This window comes from Myotis yumanensis, unplaced genomic scaffold (assembly GCF_028538775.1).
Source record: "Myotis yumanensis isolate MYYU_CA2020_CCGP unplaced genomic scaffold, mMyoYum1.0.hap1 SCAF_16, whole genome shotgun sequence".
Classification (NCBI taxonomy): Eukaryota; Metazoa; Chordata; class Mammalia; order Chiroptera; family Vespertilionidae; genus Myotis; species Myotis yumanensis.
This window is the reverse complement of record NW_027223767.1, coordinates 18633394-18655446: the sequence shown is the minus strand read 5'-3', so window position 1 is coordinate 18655446 and position 22053 is coordinate 18633394. Positions and strand designations below refer to the sequence as shown.

Here is a 22053-nt window from a genome sequence, read left to right as displayed (position 1 = left end):
ATCAAACTTTTTCTGTAAAAGGCCAGACAGAAAATATTTTCGGTTTTACAGGCCATATAGTCTCTGTACAACTACTTCATTCTGCAGCCACTGCACAAAAGAAATGTGGGCGTGGCTGTGTACCAATAAAACTGTTCACAACACCCACTTCCCTGGAGTGGCCTCCATTTGGCCTGGGGTCGCAGTGTGCTGGTCTGTGTGTTCTAGACCCAGGAATGGGGACCTTAGAGGACCAGCCACCAGCCCCCCTTAAATAGGTCCCTGCTATCCAAACACTTTACTAGTCAGTGCCGATCAGGTGGTTTTCTTGCCTGGTCACCATCTGGCCTGTGTGGCCTTTTGCCTCCCAGTGGAAGTGAGACGTGGATAGGAACACCCCCACTGCATGCGTCTGGCCTCTACAGAGACCTAGAGGTTGCTGAAAGCAATGGACCCTCCCGCAGAAAAATGCACCTGCGGAGCATGAACACACTGTTTGCATATAATCTCAAGGGAGAGCACAGCCCTCCTCGGGCTTATTCACAGACCACAGAGAAGCCTGAAAACCCTGGGTCAGACCCCTTGCTCACTCAGAAAGAGCTAATGGCTTTGCATATGAAAGGTAATCCTATAGAAAAATAGACACAAAGCAGCACTTCACAGAATACAAACCACCACAAATAAGAGGTGGAAAGATGCTCGTCTTACTAACCATTAAAGAAAAAAAATGTTACATCATGGAATATCATGTTTTACCAGATCAGATGGGCTAGTGTTGGAAAGAATAATGACAGGGTGCTGGAAGGGGTGTGGGGAAAAAGGCACTCTCATACGCGAGGGTAGGAGGGCACCATGTACAGACAGTATAAGCTTTTGGAAAGACCACTGACAGTATCCGTTAACATTTCAAACACACTGATCCTGCGGCCCCGCAATCCCACTTCCAGGAACTTATTTTACAGAAATATATGTACAGGAACGTTCACTTCAGCAGCATCATAAATCAGAAAAATTGGAAACAAACCCAAGTGTCCATTAGTAGGAAGCTGGTTAAATAAATTATGGTATATCCGTATTATAGAATTACATGGAACTTCTTAATAATGAGGTAGATCTCGAGAGCTTAAAATAGTAAGGTAGATTTCTAAGCACTGGCAGGAAAAGATGTAAAAAAATACATTGTTAAGTGAAAAAGGCAAGTTGTGCCTGGCCAGTGTGGCTCGGTGGTTGAGCATCGACCTATGAACCAGGAAGTCAAGGTTCGATTCCCGGTCAGGACACATGCCTGAGTTGCAGGCTCAGTGCCTGGGGTGGGGAGTGCAGGAGGCAGCCGATCAATGATTCTCTCTTATCATTGATGCTTCTATCTCACTCTCCCTTCCTCTCTGAAATCAATAAAAATATATTTAAAAAAAAAAGAAAGCCCTAGCCGGTTTGGCTCAGTGGATAGAGCGTTGGCCTGCGGACTGAAGGGTCCCAGGATTGATTCTGGCCAAGGGTACATGCCTGGGTTGCGGGCTCGATCCCCAGTCAGGGGCGTGCAAGAGGCAGCCAATAAATGATTCTCTCTCATCACTGATGTTTCTATCTCTCTCTCCCTCTTCCTTCCTCTCTGAAATCAATAAAGAAATATATTTTAAAAAGAAAAAGAAAAGGGCAAGTTGTAACAGTATTTCTTTTTATTTCTTTTTACTTTTTTAATACATATTTTATTGATTTTTTACAGAGAGGAAGGGAGAGGGACAGAGAGTTAGAAACATCGATGGGAGAGAAACATCCGTCAGCTGCCTCCTGCACACCTACTGGGGATGTGCCCGCAACCAAGGTACATGCCCTTGACTGGAATCGAACCTGGGACCCTTCAGTCCGCAGGCCGATGCTCTATCCACTGAGCCAAACCGGTTAGGGCAACAGTATTTCTTTTTAAAAAAGAATAACATTGGTAATCTGTGAATTCTTTTTAAATACTGAAGAGATACATTCTAAAATGATAAAGGTGGGCTTATAAAATTTTACAGTCTATAGTTTATACTTAGAAAATATTAACTTTTGCCTGGCCGGTTTGGCTCACTGGATAGAGCACTGGCCTGGGGACTGAAGGGTCCCAGGTTCGATTCAGGTCAAAGGCATGTACCTTGGTTGCGGGCACACTCCCAGTAGGGAATGTGCAGGAGGCAGCTGATCGATGCTTCTCTCTAATCGATGTTTCTAACTCTCTATCCCTCCCCCTTCCTCTCTGTAAAAAATCAATAAAATATATTTAAACAAAAAAAGAAAAAGAAAATATTAACTTTTTAAAATAAGAACGTTTGTTTTATAATTTAAAAAGAAAACAGATCTTTATGAGCTTAATAGCCTCCTAAAGTTTTCTTAGACAACTACAAGTTCATTTTAAAGGCTTTCTTAGAGAGGATTCGTGGCATGGTGGTTTTTATCCATTTCTCTTATGCTTTATCACGGTAAAGCATCTTTCTGCATCTCAGAGCATAAACTCCTCAAGTTCAAGGACCATCTCTTTCTCTTATCCCAAAATTCATAACTGCCATGACATAGGCATAGAGTGACTAACATGAGGGGTGCTGCCAGGTTTTTAATTTTCCTTTTGATGAAAGAGTTGATAATTTTCACGCTGTCAAAGAACAAACAGAACCATGACTCCTGTTACACAGTTTACACAACTTAGTGGAATTTGGCAGTTCTAACAGATTTCCTACAGTTTCGACATTTATTGACCTCTGGGTATTTGAGTGGGGAGAGGGAACATATTTCTTTTCTTTAATCTACCTGGTTAAAAAAATCAAAATCAAAATACACTAAAGGGTACAAACCCAATCTCTCTCATACCACCGGAGCAGGGCAACCAGAGTCCCCAGACCTGTGTGTTCTACCCCCTCCCCGAGCACACCGCATACATGGCCCTGTGCCATGGCCTTTCTCACCTAAAGAGATGCCGCTGAATATTCCATTCCCAAGACCCAGACCCAGACAGTTGTCCTTCCCACCAGGGTAAAGTTAACAAGGCCAAGTGTAGGAAGGGTGACCAGAGGACATACTGGGCCCGTGGCCTCTGGCTCACAGCCTGCAGACACGGGGTCACGGAGGTGCCAGCACCTATTCAAGCTTCCCTGCAGGAAGACCAGCAGACCCCAGTCCCGCACAGCTAAACAAGGGCCCCCCAACTCCTGACTCCTTTGTGGAAAGAGAAATCAGAAACCAGAGTATCCTACGAAAGGTGATGGTAGGTATTATATCATAAAAACTTTTTCTCGGGGAAACTGAGGCAGGCCAGGCTTTCCTGTTGGACAGAAATCTCTTTGAAGAGCCTATTATTCTCACTTCTTTCCCAATGGCCAGCTCTGAAAGGCACTCTTGCCGGACTGGGCGAGCCTGCGGAGAGCGTCCCTCTTCCTCCCAGGAAAGACATGTTTGGCTTTCTTTCCTTCAGCCTGAGCCTTACTGCAGTCTCTCTCACCTTCCGTGGCGCCCTGGTGCTACCGATCAGGGGGTGCTCAGCACCCTGAGAAAACCTCTCCTTTCCTAGAGGGGCCCTCTGTGTCCTGGCATCCCAGAAACCAAGGAGAGGCGGCCTGTGTGCTCCCCTGAGCTTCTCATTCAGTCCTGGACAAAGGCGATGGTTAGGGGTGGGAGATTCCGAGCGAGGGAGGTTTGTTTTTAGGTTGCCCTGTTCGCCAGGGCTGTCATGGAAAATAAGAGAAAGAAAGTGGGCGGTAGCTTTTTTCCTCCCTGCTCCCGTCTTCCCTGGACACATGGCTAGCAAGCTGGCTTCCTGAGTGCCTAAGCCACGGCCAGCAGGCAGGGATGGCCTCTCTGAGAGCCGTGCCTGCTGTGCTGCAGGACCCCCGCCTCCCACTGGGGAGGCCTCGCTGGCTGGCTTTGCTCTCCAGCCGTTTCACAGCAGCAGCCCTCTGTGCTGGGATGTCCAGGCACACGCAGGCGAGTGGAAGACAAGGAAATTGAAGCCAATAAAAGCTCCTCAAAGCCACAAGGCGGTGACTGAACGGAGGCCTTAAAGAAATGGATACTTACTGTTAATGAGGTGAAGGTCATGCACATCCCGCCAAAGCCGTTCAGAGACAGGGCGATGAAGATGAGCACAGAGAGAGCTGCAGGAAAACAAAGGCACACAATCAGGCACCGCAGCTGGGCTTCAGGGAGGCCAGGGCTTGGGCTCTTACAAAAGGGGCCTCCCGCCCTAGCTGGTCTGGCTCAGTGGATAGAGCGTCGGCCTGATGACTGAGGGGTCCAGGGTTCAATTCCGGTCAAGGGCACAAGCCCGGGTTATGGGCTCAATCCCCAGTGTGGGGCGTGAGGAGGCAGCCAATCAGTGATGTCTCTCTCTCTTTCTCTCTCTTTCCCTTCCTCTCTGATCAATAAAAATACATCTTTTAAAAAGGTGCGTCCCCACCCTCTGTTCTCCATTAACCTGAGCAGCAAGTGAGAAGCAGCTTCACTGAAACCAAAAATACAGGTGCCCCCAAATCAATAGATGGTGAAATAAATTCAAGTCCTATTTTGGTGTTTGTTCAAAACTTCCTTGAAGCAACAGCTTCACCTGAACAAGGCTGGGGACCAGGTGGCTTCTAAGCTTCAGGGACACAGCTGACAATTCTGCACATACCGCTGCAGCTGGCCTAGTTCTTGGAACTTGCCTCTCAGGTTGGATCAATGAGGCCACGCGGACTGGCCTGGCGTGGTGATGAGATGGGAGTTTCACACACCCTGGGACCTTCCCTCAGACATCAGTCTGGGGCGATTATTCTTTTACCCAGCCACCCATTTGAGATAAGCAACTGGGTAAAGGCCTAACAAGCATCCCCTTTAACGTGAGCAGTGAGCACCAGGCCTGGCACAGCGTCCTAGAGCAGATGGCACGCTCCCCAGTCCCTGACAAAAGGGTGGAGGAAAAGTGTCCTCACAATTTGGGTTACTTGCTCCATATGCAATCAGCAAGCAGGAGACAGCAAAGCAGGCACTAAAAACAAGCAGAGATAATACATTATTTCTTCTTGTTGTTGTTAATATTGTTATTATTTGGGAGTATTTACTATGTATTAGATATTTCTGGAAATTTTATATGCACTATTTTATTTAATTTAACAATTCTAAGGAGTATAATTGGCCCATTTTACTGATGAGAGGAAAAAAAAGAACTGATTTCTCCAAAGTCTCCAACTAGTAAGTGCCCAAGCAGGAATTCAAGCCTGGAAGCCACTTCTGGCAAACACCACACTGCACTGCCCCTTCCCGTCCCCAGACCGGAGGGGGCCAAGGCTCTCAAGTGAGAGTGGATTGTGCCCTCTCTCGCTCGCTCAGCCAGGGGATGGACGGGACACACTGGGCACAGGAGAGATGAGTGGCAGCTCCTGAATCCCCCTCAAAAAGTGAATGAAACTGTTCCACCACCCATTCCCTCTCTGGTCACAGGGCTCGCTCACTGCAAGCCACTGCCCTTCAAGATGATCATTCGAAGGGGACGGGCTAGGGGAGACCGTGACCTGAGAGGGTGGACTGACCCTGAGCCTGGCACACTGGAACTTTACAGACCAGGGACACCCCCCCCGCCCCTCCCCCCGAGGGTACACCTGATGATCCACACGAGTGCCGATGGTAGGGAAATATTGGGACTTCTATTTTACAACTTTTAATCTCAGCCGTTTTAATTTGTATTTTTGTATATGTGTCACAAAGCACATAAAAAACTAAGAATGGCATATGTATAGATAATTGACAACTCCATGTGCTTATATTAGAAGTCATTTTGCAAAACCTTTTTTTCTGATAGAGGTAGAAGGTCATAAAGAGTGTGGAAGCCAGTGTTCTTAATGACAAGAACTCCAGACCTTTCCAGGCAGGCCTGGGGCCCTGGGCCTTTTGTATGCAATACTGGCACATGACAAGGATCAGAGCACCTACTGATTTGGTGGCAGATGGGGTAGAAACTCTGAGTGGGCATTGAGGGAGCTCCGCAGTGTACCTGGTAGCAGGCACCAGGATTCCTACAGTGGGGAACTCAGCCCAGGGTCCCACACACTTACCTGCCTAGCAGCCTGAGCTTCCTTGGGCCATACTTGTCCATGACGATGCCCAGGGGCAGGGTGATGGCACTGAGCAGGAAGGAGCCCACGGTGAAGGCCAAGTTTAGCATCTCATCTTGGGCCTTACAGCTGAGCCAACCATTCATCCAGCTCACCTCCTCCTCCTGCTCTGATTCACCCGCTGTGCCGTTGGTGACATTCTCTGTGAGTGCAGAGAGAGAGAAACCTGATCACAGGGTCATGGCAGGGGTTCCCAAAGATCAGAGGGGCAGATGCACATTCAGTCACCCCACTGGGAACGGCGGGGTTGTCTCTGGGCCTCCTGAGGACTCAGGCTTGGATGTCCATGTGCCAAGCCCCCTGGAATGATAATGCGAAGGTTCTTAACTTTGGAGGGGACGTAGATCCTTTGGTGAACCCAATAGAGAAAGCAATGCTCCCGTGACTCAGAAAATGCCCACAAAGCCTTACCCACAATTTCAGGGGCTTTGTGTGTCCCTTGAAGCACCCATGAGCCCCAGGTTGGGATTCCCGTTCTAGTCACCTATTCCCAGTCTACAGTGACTGCAGGCCCCAGCCTTGGCAGTGGGACCCCAGGTTGGCTAGAGCCTTCTCAGCAGCTACAGAGGAGCCAACTCTAGGCCACCTGGGAAGGGCAGCTGCTGGTCTCACTGCAACGCGCTGGCGTTCCCCTCGGTCAGTTCGGAGCAGGGCCCCCTTTACTGCTAAGCACAGTGACTTCTCAAACATGCAGCCCATATGCTACCGCCGCCCCACACATTTTCACGCTATCAATCTCCACACACTATGTTGTGGAACACCTTGGGAAAGGATTTTTAAAAATAATCTCAATTTATTTGCTTTCACTTGTTGAGACCTTTTACTTTCTAATATTCCTCCCTAGAGTCACCGCATTTGCTGTCCCTGAGGCCACACCTGTACTAGAACCCTGGCCCTAATGGCTCTCTCCAAAGTCCACCCGCAGCAAGACAACAAGAATAGGAAGGGAAAAGTGCTGCGGCAGCTGAAGCACGAGGGTGGGGGGCAGGTCCAGAACACAGCTGAGGACTCGCTCCTCGCTGGGACTGCTAGTTAGATGCTGACTAATCCTGCAGAAAGAGGAGCGGCCTGATTAGATTGGAGGTAACACTGGGAGAGACAAGGAAATGCCTCTCTTCAGAGAACTGCGAGCCTCCAGATTGCGGCCCTCTGGCGCCAGGGCTGTAAAGCTGAGGTCTGCAAAGGCCTGCCCAGGCCTCTCAGGGCTGCCCCAAGGTCATGGAAAAGGATGCACTTTGAGTGAATCATGCCATATGCCAACCTCTAACCAAAGAGGCCTCCTGGGGGCACGCAGATCGAGGGTGAGGTGCTGGGTTCCCATTTTGGTTCCTCCACTTCCTACTCATATGACCTTGAAGAAATGACTTACGCTTACTCTTCCTCAGTTTTTTAAATCTGTAGAATGGGCATAATCTAACAATTAGTATCTACCTCCTAGAGTTTTAGGGAAGACAGGAAAATCCAGATGACATTCTAGAACTCACACAAGCAGAGAAAGTGCTCAATAAGTAATAGCTGAAAGTTACTATAATTACTATTATTGGGGGCTCAGGATGGGGGTAGTGTTGCAGCTGACTGGCAGCAGAGCCCGGCACAGTAACTCACAGCAGAGTTCCATAACTGTGCCTGTGGTAGCATGAATATGTGTCTAGTCTCCCACTGGGCTGGGGGGCCTGGAGGGCAGGGACGGCGTTCTGGTCACCTGAGTCCCCAACACCTTACTCAGGTCCTTTACAGAGCAGTTGTTTACTGAATTAATGAAAACAATGGACTCAGATCACAATGGCCAAAAGGATCAAGAAAGAAAAAAGCAAATAGGATATGTGGATACAAATTGAAGATAGAGGGGATTTAAGGAGATTAAAGCTACAATGTTAACCTCCTGAAGCTACAGAAACAAAACCTAACAAGCCAGTCCAGCAGGTGTGGCTCAATGGTTGAGTGTTGACCTATGAACCAGGAGGTCATGGTTTGATTCCCAGTCAGGGCACATGCTCGGGTTGTGGGCTCGATCCCCAGTGGGAGCCGTGCAAGAAGCAGCTAACCAACGATTCTTTCTCATCATTGATGTTGCTCTCTCCCTTCCTCTCTGAAATCAATAAAAACATATTTTAAAGAAAACAACCTCCTAACAAGCCAGATTCCCACCCCACTCGGCCCGCTGCTGTCCAGAGAGGCCCCACCACACTGGCAACTAAAACAGCCAACCAGGGTCACCTGAGCCCAGTGGGATCCACTCAGCACTGTCACACACAGTGACGTAGCCGCGGCCTGAGCCGCTCGCTCCCTGTGGGGCAGCTTCTGGGAAGGCAGAGCTGCTTCACAGGTTGGCACTGGCTTCAGGTGTCAGCTCTGCCAGCAGCAACAGGAAATGGAGGTGAAATGGGACGACAGCCACTTCCAGGTTGGCATGCAGATATGAGCAAACCAGCACAGGTGTGACCCAGTGGATGGGTGGGGAGGGTCCGGGATTGCTGGCCTGTGAGACCTGACTGTGGCCACGCAGGGTCTAGAGCCCATCGCTGCACTCAGTGCTGCAGGGTCTGCTGCTGTGGGCAGGGAGCCCTGCCTGGACGGAACACCAGTAAACAAGGCAGCACTCTCTCTGAGTGAGGCACCAGGGTGCCCCACCCACAGGTTCCCCAGAGAGGAACCGCAGGGGACCCTTAAATCCAGGACTGCACTCACGGAGAGAGAAGATAAAAGCCCAAGGCACAATACCCAAGGCAGTCTCCCTAATTTGCTATAATGGGGGATGGGTGCAAACATCTGAATAGTTGAGAGATCTGGTCACCCCTGTAACTAGGCAGGGGGCTAATGAGGAGACAGGTCAGAGCAGAAGGAAGGGTCTCTGTCCCTCCCATCTTTCATTCTAGAGCCACTCCATACGGAGGCAGGGACCTTACTTGGAGCTGCCAGCCTTCTCTGCTTAAACAAGTCCCTGCCAAAGGGCGCCTGGCCCTCAGCCCTCCTGCCTCAGGCAGTGATGTCCAGCAACACACGAGCCAGGAGTGGGTGGAGGTGTCTGAGTGGCCCCTTGTCTGCCTATGGAGCATCATGAGCGTGCCCCTCACCCCAGCGGGACCTAAACCATCCTTTAGCCCAGAAGCTTTGTTGGCAGTAAAACTTCCCACACGAATAAACACAGATGTAGCAGGTGCCCAAACACACCGTCACCCCCAGGCTGCTTCTCTTCCTTGGCTCCTGGACCATTGTGGGCCAGGAGAAACACCAATCAGACAAGCACCCAGGAAGCGTCAAGGCCCTGGGGTGCCCCTCTTCTCCCAGCCATAGCCCAGCCCTCACCAGCCCAGCCTGCTCTGCGCCTCACTTGCACCTGTTTAGTAAACAGGTGACTGCAGTGGGAGGCCAGAGCGGCCTGATCCAGCCCAGCTGGGGAAGGTGAACCAAGAGGACAGGACAGGAATTGGTGTGGCCAGAGTATGCTGAGAACAGGCGTAAGACTGCTTAGGAGGAAACCCAGGGGCGGGGAAGAGAGAACAATGCCTGTACTGTCTGGCCTCACAGAACACTCACATACACAATCTGTACAGAGAAGGCAGGGGAGAAAAGAGGGTGCTGTGACCCACTCGGGCTGCTCTGACATCTCTGGGTCAAAGAGGGGGCTCCCCCCATCCCAGGGAAATAAAGGGGGTGGGAGCCTCCAGAATAGCCGGCCAGACGATGCTTAAGGGAGCAAAGGGCCCTGGGCTGGGCTGGAGCAGCCCCTCTGAATTCCTGAGCAGCCCCCTTCTGACTGGCCGCTCCCCGGGGGCAGGCCCCTGGGCCACCCTGCCGATGGCCCCTGCCCCAGGACCTCCCCTCTTTCTCAAATCCTTCGTCTATCCGGCAACAGGAAGCAGCATCTCCAGTGCAGCAGGGGGGATGTAGGTGAGAGGTCAGCCTCAGACACAGAGCAAACAAGAGGCAGGACAGACAGTCAGAGGGCCCTGCTGGTGGGCCAGGGCCAACGCCTTCGCTGTGGTCACAGAGTGCCTGTGTGTGCTGGCTGCTGTGTCCAATGCTATTCATTCCTGTGGCACTTAGCAGCCTCCCACCCCCACCCCATATCCCAGGAATTTCAGAACAGGTTAAGTGTCTTGGCCAAGGTCTCATAGCCAATACCCGGGGAAACTGGACTTGAATCCAGGCTGTCAGACTCCAAAGCTCCTGCTTTTAACCTTCAGGCTGTGCTGATGCTGTACTACCTGGGTCAGAGGCAGTTCTGAGAAAATGCTGGGAGCACAGGCTGTCACAGAGTTGGGGCAATACCAGGTGGACCTAATGTCACCTGGTGAGAATGGGACTGTCCCCAAGACCTTCCCACGAGGTCCCGGAAAGCCAACCCAGCTGGACAGGACCTGAATAGAACACCAAGAAACCAGGAGTGGTGAGCAGCGGATGTGGGGGAGAAAAATTAGGTCATGAAATGGGAAGGAGGAGGGCAGGGTTGGTGGGGAGGGCTAAGGGCACCAGCTCCTCTCTGTGACACATCCTAAGGCTGTGGTCACCAGCCTTTAGACTTTCTTACCCATTGCTACTTTTTTATTTTTTTTTAAGAAGTCACTGCTTTTTAAAAATATATATATATTATTGATTTTTTTACAGAGAGGAAGGGAGAGGGATAGAGAGTTAGAAACATCGATGAGAGAGAAACATCGATCAGCTGCCTCCTGCACAACTCCTACTGGGGATGTGCCCACAACCAAAGTACATGCCCTTGACCAGAATCGAACCTGGGACCTTTCAGTCCACAGGCCGACGCTCTATCCACTGAGCCAAACCGGTTAGAGCCCATTGCTACTTTTTAAAAAAAATCCAAAATACACAGCAATAAATGTGAAAGGGTGAGTTTTCAAAAGCTATCAACCACTGACCCTTGGGTGTACGAGACCATTTCATGCCTCAGAAGGGATTGGCATGAAATATTCAAAGTGATGAAAAGCAAGGACCTACAACCAAGACTACTTTCCCAGCAAGGCCATTATTTAAAATTAAAGGAGAAATAAAAAACTTCCCAGACAAGAAAAAGCTAAAGGAGTTTGTTAACAGAAAGAGAGAGAGAAATATAGATCAGTTGCCTCCCATATGTGCCCTACCGGGGATTAGACCTGAATCTAGGTATGTGCCCTGACCAGGAATCAAACCCACAACCTTTTTAGTGTGCAAACGATGTTCCAACCAACTGAGCCACCCAGCTGGGGCATAGTGGCATAGTAGGGGATTTTGACATCAATGGCTAGATCTTTCCAGATAGAAAATCAACAAGGAAACAGCGGCCTTAAAAAATATACTAGATCAGATGGATTTAATTGATATCTTCAGAGCATTTCATCCCAAAGCAGCAGAATAAACATTATTTTCAAGTGCACATGGAACATTTTCTAGGATAGACCACATGTTAGGGCAGAAAAAGTCTCAAAAAATTTAAGTAGATTGAAATTGTATCAAGCATCTTCTCTGACCATAATAGTGTGAAACTAGAAATCAATCATAAGAAAAAAACTGAAAATCACACAAGACATGGAATCTAAATAACATGTTACTAAACAATGAATGAGTTAACAATGAGATCAAGGAAGAAATAAAAAATTACCTTGAAACAATGAAAATGAGAACACAACAATTTAAAATTTATGACACAGCAAAAGCAGTCCTAAGAGGGAAATTCATAGCATAATAGGCCTATCTCAAGAAACAAGAAAAATCTCAAATAAACAATCTACCTTTACACTTAAAGTAACTAGAAAAAAAAAAAGCCCAAAGTGAATAGAAGAAAATTATGAGACACTGAAGAAAGAAATTGAAGAAGATACAAATATGTGGAAGCATATACTGTGTTCATGGATATCATTAAAATGTCCATGCTACCCAAAGCAACCTATAGAGTCAATGCAATTCCTATCAAGATACCAATGGCGTATTTCACAGAACCAGAACAAATATTTACACGGAACCACAAAAGACCCCAAATAGCCATAGCAATCTTGAGAAAGAACAAAGTTGGAGGAATCATGATACCTGATATCAAACCATATTACAAGGCCATAGTAATTAAAACAGCATAGTTCTGGCATAAAAACAGGCATATAGATCAATGGAACAGAATAGAGAGCCCATGCCTTTGTGGTTAATTAATATTTGACAAAGGAGTCAAAAACATACAATGGGGTAAAGTAGTCTATTCAATAAATGGTGCTGAAAAATTGAACAGATATGTGCAAAATGAAATTAGACCACCTTCTTACACCATACACAAGAATAAACTCAAAATGGATCAGAGACTTGCCCATTGGTGTGGTTCAGTGGATTAAGCTTTGCCCCACGCACCAAGAGATCACTGGTTCGATTCCTGGTCAGGACATGCCCTGGTTTTGGATTCAATCCACAGTAGGGAGCATATAGGAGGCAGCTGATCGATGTTTCTCTCTCTCTCTCCCTCTCCCTTAAATCAATAAAAACATATTTTTCAGAAAATGGATTAAAGACTTAAATGTAAGACTTGAAACCATGAAAATCCTAAAAGAAAACATAGACAGTAAAACCTCAGACATTTCTAGTAGCAATATTTTTTCTGATATCTCTCCTAGGGCAAGAGAAACAGACAAAAAAATAAACAAATGGGACTATATCAAACCAAAAAGTTTTTGCACTGCAAAGAAAACTATCAACAAAATGGAAAGACAACCCACTGAATAGGAGAACATATTCACCAATGATACATCTGATAAGGGGTTAATATCCAAAATTTATAAAGAACTTATACAACTTGCCCTGGCTGGTGTGACTCGGTTGGTTGAGCGTCATCCCATGCACCAAAAGGTCCCAGGTGTGATTGCCAGTCAGGGCGCATGTCCAGATTACAGGCTCAATCCCTGGTCTGGGTGTGTGTGGGAGGCAGCCGATTGATGTTTCTCTCTCACATTGATGTTACTCTCTCTCTCTCCCCATCCCTTCCTCTCTCTCTAAAATTAATTTTTAATAAAAGAACGTATACAACTCAACACCAAAACACACAAACAGCCCAATTAAAAAACGGGCAAAGGACCTGAATAGACACTTCTCCAAAGAGGGCATATAGATGGCCAAGAGATATGAAAAGATGCTCAATGTCACTAATTATCAGAGAGATGCAAATTAAAACCACATTAAGATATCACCTCACACCTATCAGAATGGCTATCATCAATAAATCAACAAACAGCAAGGATGTGGAAAAAAGGGAACCCTCGTGCACTGTTGGTGAGAATACAGACTGGTGCAGCCACTGTGGAAAGCAGTACGGGGTTACCTAAAAAAATAAAAAATGGAACTGCCTGCTCTAGCTGGTTTGGCTCAATGGATAGAGCACTGGCCTGCAGACTGAAGGGTCATGGGTTCGATTCTGGTCAAGGGCATGTACATTGGTTGCAGGCTTAATCCCCGGCCCCGGTCAGGACGCATACGGGAGGCAACCACTGGATATTTCTCTCTCTGTGTATATCTCCTCCTCCCTTCCACTCTCTCTAAAAATCAATGGAAAAATATCCTTGGATGAGGATTAACAACAACAACAACAAAATGGAATTGCCTTATGACTCAGTGACTCCACTTCTGAGAATATACCTGAAAACACTCAAAACAATAATTCGAAAGAATATAAGCACCCTTAAGTTCATTGCAGTGTTATTTTTTAAAATATATTTTTATTGGTTTCAGAGAAGAAGAGAGAGGAAGAGAGAGATAGAAACATCAATAATAAGAATCACTGATTGGCTGCCTCCTGCACACCCCACACTGGGGATCAAACCCACAACCGGGCATGTGCCCTTGACTGGAATTGAACCCGGGACCCTTCAGTCCGCAGGCCAATGCTCTATCCACTGAGCCAAACTGACCACGGCTGCAGTGTTATTTACAACAGCCAAGATTTGCAAGCAGCTCAAGTGCCCATCAGTAGATGAGTGGATAAAAAAAGCTGTGGTACATAAAAAAAAGAAGGAAATCGGGGGGCGGGGACCATAAAAACACATATGTAATACCTTAATCAATAAAGAAAAAAAAAAGAAGAAGGAAATCTTACCCTTTGCAACAGCATGGATGGACCTGGAGAATATTATGCTGAGAGAAATAAGCCAGTCAGAGAAAGACAAGTACCATATGATTTCACTTATTTGTGGAATCTAATGAACAAAATAAACTAACAAACAAAACAGATACAGAGAACAGACTGACAGCTGTCAGAGAGGAAGGGTTTGGAGGCTGGTGAAAAAGATGAAGGGATTAAGAAGAAAAAAACCCCTCATAGACACAGACAACAGCCTGGTGATTACCAGAGGGAGAGGGGGATGCGGGGAGGTAGAGGAGGGTTAAGGGGGAATAAATGGTGAAGAAAGGAGACTTGACTTGGGGCGGTGAACACAACACAATATACAGATGATGTTTTATAGAATTGTACACCTGAAACCGATATGATTTCATTAACCAATGTTACCCCAATAAATTCAGTTTGAATAAAAAAAGGAGGGCCTGGAAGCCACAGAGAATGTCTCCTGTCCACATCTGCAGCCTCGGCCCCGCCTGGTGGGGACCAGGCCTGGCCCAGTTTCCCTGGGTGATGGCAGCCCCTCTGCCTCTCAGAACCCCGAGGGCCAGCTTCCTGTTTTATTTCAGTGAAGGGTATGGCTCTCCCCCGACACCACAGGCAGTGACTGTAGAGACCAAGAGCACAGACCTGGGCTCTGCCTTGGTGTCCATGGCTGGGCTGGGCTGTGACTTCCTCAGGCTCTCACCTTCACAGCCCCACCCCACCCAGCAGGTGGCAAGTCCTCAACACTTCAGGAGTCTAAGAGGTGAAATGATCACCCTCCTCTGCCTCCCTCCCCTCCTCTTGCCGTGAGAGTAAAATCCAGCCTCCCCAGCAGCTTCCCTGACCCCCTCTCAGTCCCTTCTCGCCTCTTCTCCAGCATGCAGTCTGCCTCAGGGCTACTTGCCCCCTTCTCTCCTGACTCAACCCTCCTCACCCTCCACACTTCTGCCTAAACACCAGAGGCCCTTCTACCCAAGCTGAATCAGATCTCCACTGTCACTCTTAGTCCCAGCACCCTGCTGTCCGCTGGAGTACAGACCTCCACTGGAAACGATATAGGTCTGTGTGCGGTGACTTGTTTGATGCTGGCAGATTGCAGACACCCTGAGGGCCAGGACTGCTCTACACTCCAGGGCAGCACCTCAACAATGTTACCTGCCTGGATGGTGTGGCTCAGTAGTTGAGCATCGACCCAGGAACCAAGAGGTTGCCAGTTCGATTCCTGGGCAGGGCACATGCCCGGGTTGAGGGCTCAATCCCCAGGAGGGGTGCGTGCAGGACGAAGCCGATCGATGATGTTCCTCTCTCATCAATGTTTCTATCTCTCTATCCCTCTCCCTTCCTCTCTCTCTAATAACCAATAAAAACATTTTTTGTTACTTTTTTTCCCTTTTCCAATAAAAACATTTTTATATATTTTATTGATTTTTTTTACAGAGAGGAAGGGAGAAGGAGAGGGATAGAGAGTTAGAAACATCGATGAGAGAGAAACATCGATTCAGCTGCTTCCTGCACACTCCCTACTGGAGATGTGCCCACAACCAAGGTACATGCCCTTGAGCGGAATCGAACCTGGGACTCTTCAGTCCGCAGGCCGATGGTCTATCCACTGAGCCAAACTGGTCAGGGCCCAATAAAAACATTTTTAAAATAATGTTTACGTAAAGCCCAGGTTAGATGAAAGAAGAGATAAACATCCTCAGGTAGCACCGGCCGAGCTGCCCAGCCGAAGCGGGCCTCCGAGTGACAGAGAATGAAGAGAGGTCAGACGTGGGTGGGTACAGTGGCCGCCCAGAGGCCAAAAGGACGCAGTCCTGGAAAAGCCCCATGACTCCCGGGCTGGGAACCCGTCGGTCTCCTGCCCACACCAGGGGGGCGGGTCTGGGGAGCAAAGCCTAAATGCCTAGCCCCGGGCCCTGTCATTAATCCCGACTGTCCAGCCGGCAGGGCAAAAAGAGCTCAGCAGCCACAGAGAAAGGGGCTCTTTCTTTCCTTCTCCCACCTCACCACGCTGGGACCAGTGCTGTGTCTGCGGCCAGATTCTGGCTGGAGTCCCAAGAAAGAGCTCTGAGAACCTTTCAACAGGTTCAGGCAAAGTTTCTTTAGAGGACAAACCAAAGCATCAGTCCTCAAAGCAACAAAAAGCTGACAGATTTGCATCTCAATCAGCTGTAGGCTGGTCCCCTTTTCACAAGTCTAATTCAATAAGTGGCTTAACTGCTCCTCTGCAAGGCAGCCATCCACCCAGTTTGAAAATATTAGACCTCAGCAGAAACCTTGTCCCTGAATCCTCCAGGCACTCCCAGTCAGGCACCGGGATTCCTGCCTGAAAGGCACAGGCTGCTTGGACTCCCAGAAGCCAGGAACAGAGAGGCCAGAGATAAGCTGTGTGGAATCAGCAGGCCTGCCTTGGAGGATGCTGAGTCAGAGGGTTTGCCAGAGAGTCAGAGAAACCAAAATCAGAAGCAGGGGCAAAGGCATGCATGGGATAAGAGGTTGATGTTCAACCCACATGCTGACCCTTCACCTTCATCTTCACTTTGGGTTACAAGGGGGGCCAGTCAAGCCTTAAAGGCTTAACTACTAACTCAGCACTAGGTTGGCACAAGCTCTAAGACTCCTCCCACTTGAAGGAAGTAGCCAAGGTTGAGGCAGGAATGAAGTGACCAGCCCCAATGCTGCCAATACCATAAAGTAAATTAAATCAGTGGACAAACTCAGAAGAACCCTAGAATCTGACCTTCTAATACCAAGTGGGTAAAAAAAAAAAAAAATTGAATATAGCAGTCCTCCAGCATGAACAAGATGATAAAAGCTTCATCTGTGGATGATGATGTTTTTTCCTATGTTTTAAACTTCTGTGTAGCCTGAGAGAGCCCAGGGAGGCGAGCAGGAAGGGTCATGATCTCAAAGGGAGGAGAGAGGGAGGGAGAGGAGGAGCCAAATACTCCAACCTGTTCCTTCCAGAGTCATTAATCTAACATTTCTTGGACAGAATAGAAAGCTTGTGTAAGGAACAAGGTCTGAGTGACTTTCCCATCTCCCAAGATTTCTTGCTGACATGGGGAAAGTTCTGCCAAGAACCCTCAGGCTATCAGGAAATATTTCTGAGTGGCTAAAGGCTAAAGGTTCTAAATGATACACTCTCTGCCCTGCCAGTAGCCTGTGCATTCCCCGCCTCCCCCACCCAACACACACACTCCCTTTCTCCTGCCCTAAACCCCTCCAGCTATGCTCCCCAGAGACTGGAACACTCAGGAATATCCTGGGAAGATCAGAGAAGAAAAGCAGGGAAGACTCTACATGGAGTTACATGAGCTGGTTCAAAATTTTTTCTTCCCTCAAAGTAAGAACTCTCGAAAGACAAAGCATGCTGGTGGTGTGATCAGGGGGTCAAGCTTGGGCTAGCTCTGTCTAAAGCAGCGGTTCTCAACCTGTGGGTCGCGACCCTTTGGGGGTCGAACGACCCTTTCACAGGGGTCGCCTAAGACCATCGGAAAACACATATATAATTACATATTGTTTTTGTGATTAATCACTATGCTTTAATTATGTTCAATTGGTAACAATGAAAATACATCCTGCATATCAGATATTTACATTACGATTCATAACAGTAGCAAAATTACAGTTATGAAGTAGCAACGAAAATAATTTTATGGTTGGGTCACATGAGGAACTGTATTAAAGGGCCGCGGCATTAGGAAGGTTGAGAACCACTGGTCTAAAGGGACTCGGGTAGGGGCGGGCTGACAAAGGCCCCGGGGAGAGGCATTACTGATTCAATCAGGGTGAACTGCTGGAGACAGCAAGAGGGCAGAGGAAAATGCTTCCTATCAAGATTGTCTAGGAAGCGGGTAGGAGGTGGAAATTGGGAGTCACCTGAGTTCCACGGCTGGGCTGAACCTACTGACATCAACCATTAGGACCTTCAAACAGGGCTGGGAAGTATGAAGGTGGGAATGGGGGTTTGATTCCTTGTAGAGCAGCATCCTCAGCCTGCATCTGGCAACACCAACCATGTGGCAAAGGGAAAGGACAGACCTGGTGCCATTTTTATAAGTTCCCCTTCTTCTCCTCCCCCTCACCCCATGGACACAGAAGACCACTGAGACGTTCTCACAGCTTGTGGGAGGAAAAGTCCGTTGGAAAATCATAAAGCAGCAAAAACAGACAAGAAATGGTATCTGACAAGCCCTTAAAAGACTCCAGAATGATCTGACTAAAAAACATCTAAATTCTAGATGACTCTTCCACCGGATGGAGGCCAAGCCACTTCCTCTCTCTCTCGTTACACCCAAGCCACCGAGTCAGGAGTTCCTTTTTCTACAGTCAGGGAGCAACATGCTTCATGCCAGGCACGCGATGTGCCAGGCCCTGGGCGGAGGTGCCCAGCAGAGTTCCCAGGGGTGGAAGGAATGCCCTGGACTCAGGGGTTCTGATTCTAGGACGGCTCCTGGCTGTGTGGCCTCGGGCAAGTCAGAAGATCTGTCGGCAGTCTCAGTTTTTTCATCCATAAAACGGGGACCGTGCTATGGACCCAGGAGAGCTGCATGAGGAGCAAATAGGCCTTTTGCTGACTGGGGGGCGCTGCGCAGCAAGGTGGTATCGCGGGCCAGGTCTGTGCCGCCATCTCGCCCTCCCTCTCCAAAAGCTGCCGCTCCGGGAACCTCCCCGACCGAGCCCGAGGCGCCCGTCTCACCTGGCTCCGTGCACAGGTAGGAGTAAAAGCCCTCCGACTTGAGCATGATGAGCAGCGAGCCCCAGCCCAGGAGGACTGCCGAGAAGAGGAGGTTTTCCACCACCGCGGTGCAGGCCATCCACCAGCGGCGCCGATGGGCAGTGGCCAGGGTGGGCGCCATGACGCGGCGAGGTGGCCCGGCTCCGGCTCTGCAGCCACCTGCGCACAGACCTCAGCGTCAGCGCCCGGCCCTGACCGGTCGGGGAGGCCGAGCCCGGCCGCTGCAGCAGCGCGGAGCTTGCCACCCCTCCGCGGCCCGGGCTGCAGGTGCGCGCGGCAAAGGGAGCCCGGGTCTTGCCCGGGACCTGGGCCACCCACCGCGGCTGACTTCCACGGCTGCCCTCGGAGATGAGGGAGCCGCTCCGGCCAGGCAGGCAGACTTCTCCCTCGGCTCACTCAGAGGTAAACTGAGGCACGCTAGCAGGAAGGGACTAACGCAAGCTCAGGGACGTGCGTTCGTCCTGGCTCCCAGCATGACTGACATAGCTTGGGTGTCTGCAGGGGCGGCAGCCTGAGATCCAGACACCTGGGCCCGGGCGTACCTGGGGGCGGCCACTCCCTCGGACCCTGACAGACGCCCGCCTGCCCGCCCGCAATGGAGACCCTTCCCCAGAGCTGGTTCGTTCAACCACAAGATCAGCGCACCTAGCTCCTACGGTCCGCCCACGGCTCGCTGATTGGCCGGACGGCACAGGAACTGCCGCCCCATTGGCCGCAGCCTAGGTCGCTAGGCGCTGCGGCCACGCGAACCCCGCATGGGAGAAGCGAAGCCGGTTCAAACCGGCGGCGCGGGCCACCTGCGCGACCCCCGTCCTGAGCTGCACTTGGCCCGTTTCGATGGGAGCGGACTTCCGCTGCTCCATTTCCTTCCACCTCCTAAATCCGTCCTCTCTTTTGTCGGCTCCCCATCCATCCAATCTCTTCCCTCTCATATTTTCACACATCTTCTCCCTAGTCCCCCGCCTCCGCCCTGCTCGCAAGCCTTCTGCCCCCAGCGCCCTCCCCCGAGGCCCAGATTCCCAGGATCCAGCTCACCCGGTTCCTACTGACGTGTGTCGGGCCCGGCCGGCGCCTTTTCTGTCCTCTTTTATTACAGCCCTTTTATTAGGACCCCGAGACGAAAACAGTGCTGCGCGCTGATTGGCTGAGTGGGCTGGAAACAGGCGTTGGCCAATCAGTAGGCACCCGCCCGCCCGGCCGCAAGCAGAAGCCGGTTCCGGCCGGACTCCGAGGCAAACAGGAGAACTGGGGGTGCTTTGGGGTAGCGATGGGCCGAGCCTCTGCTCCGCCACCTTAACCTGGAGTCACAGCCGGGCTGGACACCCCTGGAGACACTGCCCTAGCGCCTCTCCGGAGCCCCACCCCGAAGCCTTGCCCTGGATGGAGTCGGGCTCGGGCTCGGCCTGCCCGCGCCCCCAGATGTCCCCAGCATCACTCCGACCCCCTCGAGCACCCCGCTCGGCTTCTGCGCTCCGCTCTCCGCCCCGTCTTAGAGCCCCCCAACTTCCCGAACTCTGCGCTGGCACCAGGCCTCGATGCTCTGGCTCCCCGTGGGTCGCTGCACTCCCGCCGCCCTCACTGCCTCCTCCCAGCGCAACCCATCCTGCTTCCTCCTGCCCCAGTCTCCCCCCATCCAGGCAACGTTGGCCCATTCCGGATCTGCGGGCCCCAGGCGCGCTGTGCCTCTTCCTGTTCTCCTGATCCACCGACCCCGCTCCTGGGTGCCATCTGCCCGGTCCCTCGGGGACCCCCAGGTGGGAGTTTGGGGCTTGTCTGTCCCCTAGCACGGTGTCTCCCCTGTTGGCCCATCCAGACTCTGACCCACTCCCCTTGGCGCCTCGGGAACCCTGCCCAAGGTGACTATCCCATACCCACTGTCTGCTCCACCTCCGCCCCTTTCCCGGATGCCTTCCTCAGGGGCCATCTTCGGGGTGACGGGCTGGGCAGCACCCAGCTGCAGGGACAAATCAGGCCTCGGGGAGAGGCGTGGAGGGAGGGCTCCAGCTCCCAGTCTGGTAGGCCAGCTGGACCTGCCAGAACTGCCAGGGCAGGGGATGGAGCCCGGGCTCCGGAATTTCTGCTGCCCGTCTTCGTCTCTCCGGTCAGAGACACCAGCCTGACCTTAGAGACCCTTGGTCTTCCCGCTGATCAGCTTGGTCTCCCCCGCAGGCTCCCGGAGCTGGCTTATCCCAGGGCTGCGGGAGCCCGGGAGTCCTCTGTGCCATGTCGCCCAGTCCGAGAGCGCCCTCTGCCGCTGCGAAGCCGCCGCTGGCACCCTGGTTCAGACCATCATAGCCAGTGGTCGAACTCCCAGTTTCCTGGTCAAACTCCTGATTGAACGACCCCCAGAGGGGACAATTTGCATATTAGGCTTTTATTATATAGGATGTTTCTCTCTCTCCCTCCCTCCCCTTCCCTTCTTCTCTGAATCAGTAAAAAAAAAAAAAAAAAAATATATATATATATATATATATATATATACATATAACCTTGGTAAATCTGATCTCTGCTAAAATCAGTCAGAAACTCTACCATTTGTCTTCCAGGATAAAGTTCAAGTTCTCCAACCTGACCCACACAGGCTCCTTCCTCCCACCAGTCTCTATCTCCCCATGGAGGCTGGTTGATCTGCCTGGTCCTAGATGCTCCAATAACATGCTGTTCTCTCACCTCTGGGCCTCAGAGTCCCTTTTTGGACAGCTCCTCCAGGAAGCCTTCCCTGACTACTCTCCACAATACTTTCCATTATCTTTGTTCACTGATTTTGTTATATATCTTTAATATCTTTGAAATATATAAATCACTGAGAAAAGGGTGAATACCTCAAATGAAATTGGGGAAAGAAAATAACCAGGTAATCTATAGGAAAAATACAAATAAAGATTTGAAAAGAAGCTCAATCTTAGAATAATCATAGAAAATCAGATTTTAATTATACCATTTTTATGGTTAAAAAGCAAAAATAAAAATATTTTTTCTCGCCCCCCCGAAACCAGTTTGGCTCAGTGGATAGAGCGTCGGCCTGCGGACTGAAAGGTCCCAGGTTCGATTCTGGGCAAAGGCATGTACTTTGTGGGCACGGCACATCCCCAGTAGGAGATGTGCAGAAGGCAGCTGATCGATGTTTCTCTCTTATCTATGTTTCTAAC

General features: G+C 50.0%; 1 protein-coding gene across 5 annotated transcripts in view; it reads right to left on the bottom strand.

Annotated features, from left to right (window-relative positions):
* Positions 1 to 20039, bottom strand: part of SLC43A2 (solute carrier family 43 member 2) — a 41936-nt gene extending 21897 nt beyond the window's left edge. The window contains exons 1-5 of one of the 5 annotated variants that reach the window (XM_070394461.1): positions 19940 to 20039; positions 18866 to 19063; positions 6036 to 6261; positions 4917 to 4972; positions 4027 to 4103 (exon numbers count right to left, since the gene is read on the bottom strand). In XM_070394461.1, the coding sequence (XP_070250562.1) occupies positions 4027 to 4103; positions 4917 to 4972; positions 6036 to 6261; positions 18866 to 19025 (519 nt within the window). In that variant the 5' untranslated portion in view covers positions 19026 to 19063; positions 19940 to 20039. Of the gene's footprint in view, positions 1 to 4026; positions 4104 to 4916; positions 4973 to 6035; positions 6262 to 18865; positions 19064 to 19222; positions 19530 to 19939 lie in introns of those variants that run through there. The other 4 variants (XM_070394464.1, XM_070394463.1, XM_070394462.1 and 1 more) reach the window with 4 other exon arrangements.
* Between the last annotated feature and the right edge of the window lie 2014 nt (positions 20040 to 22053).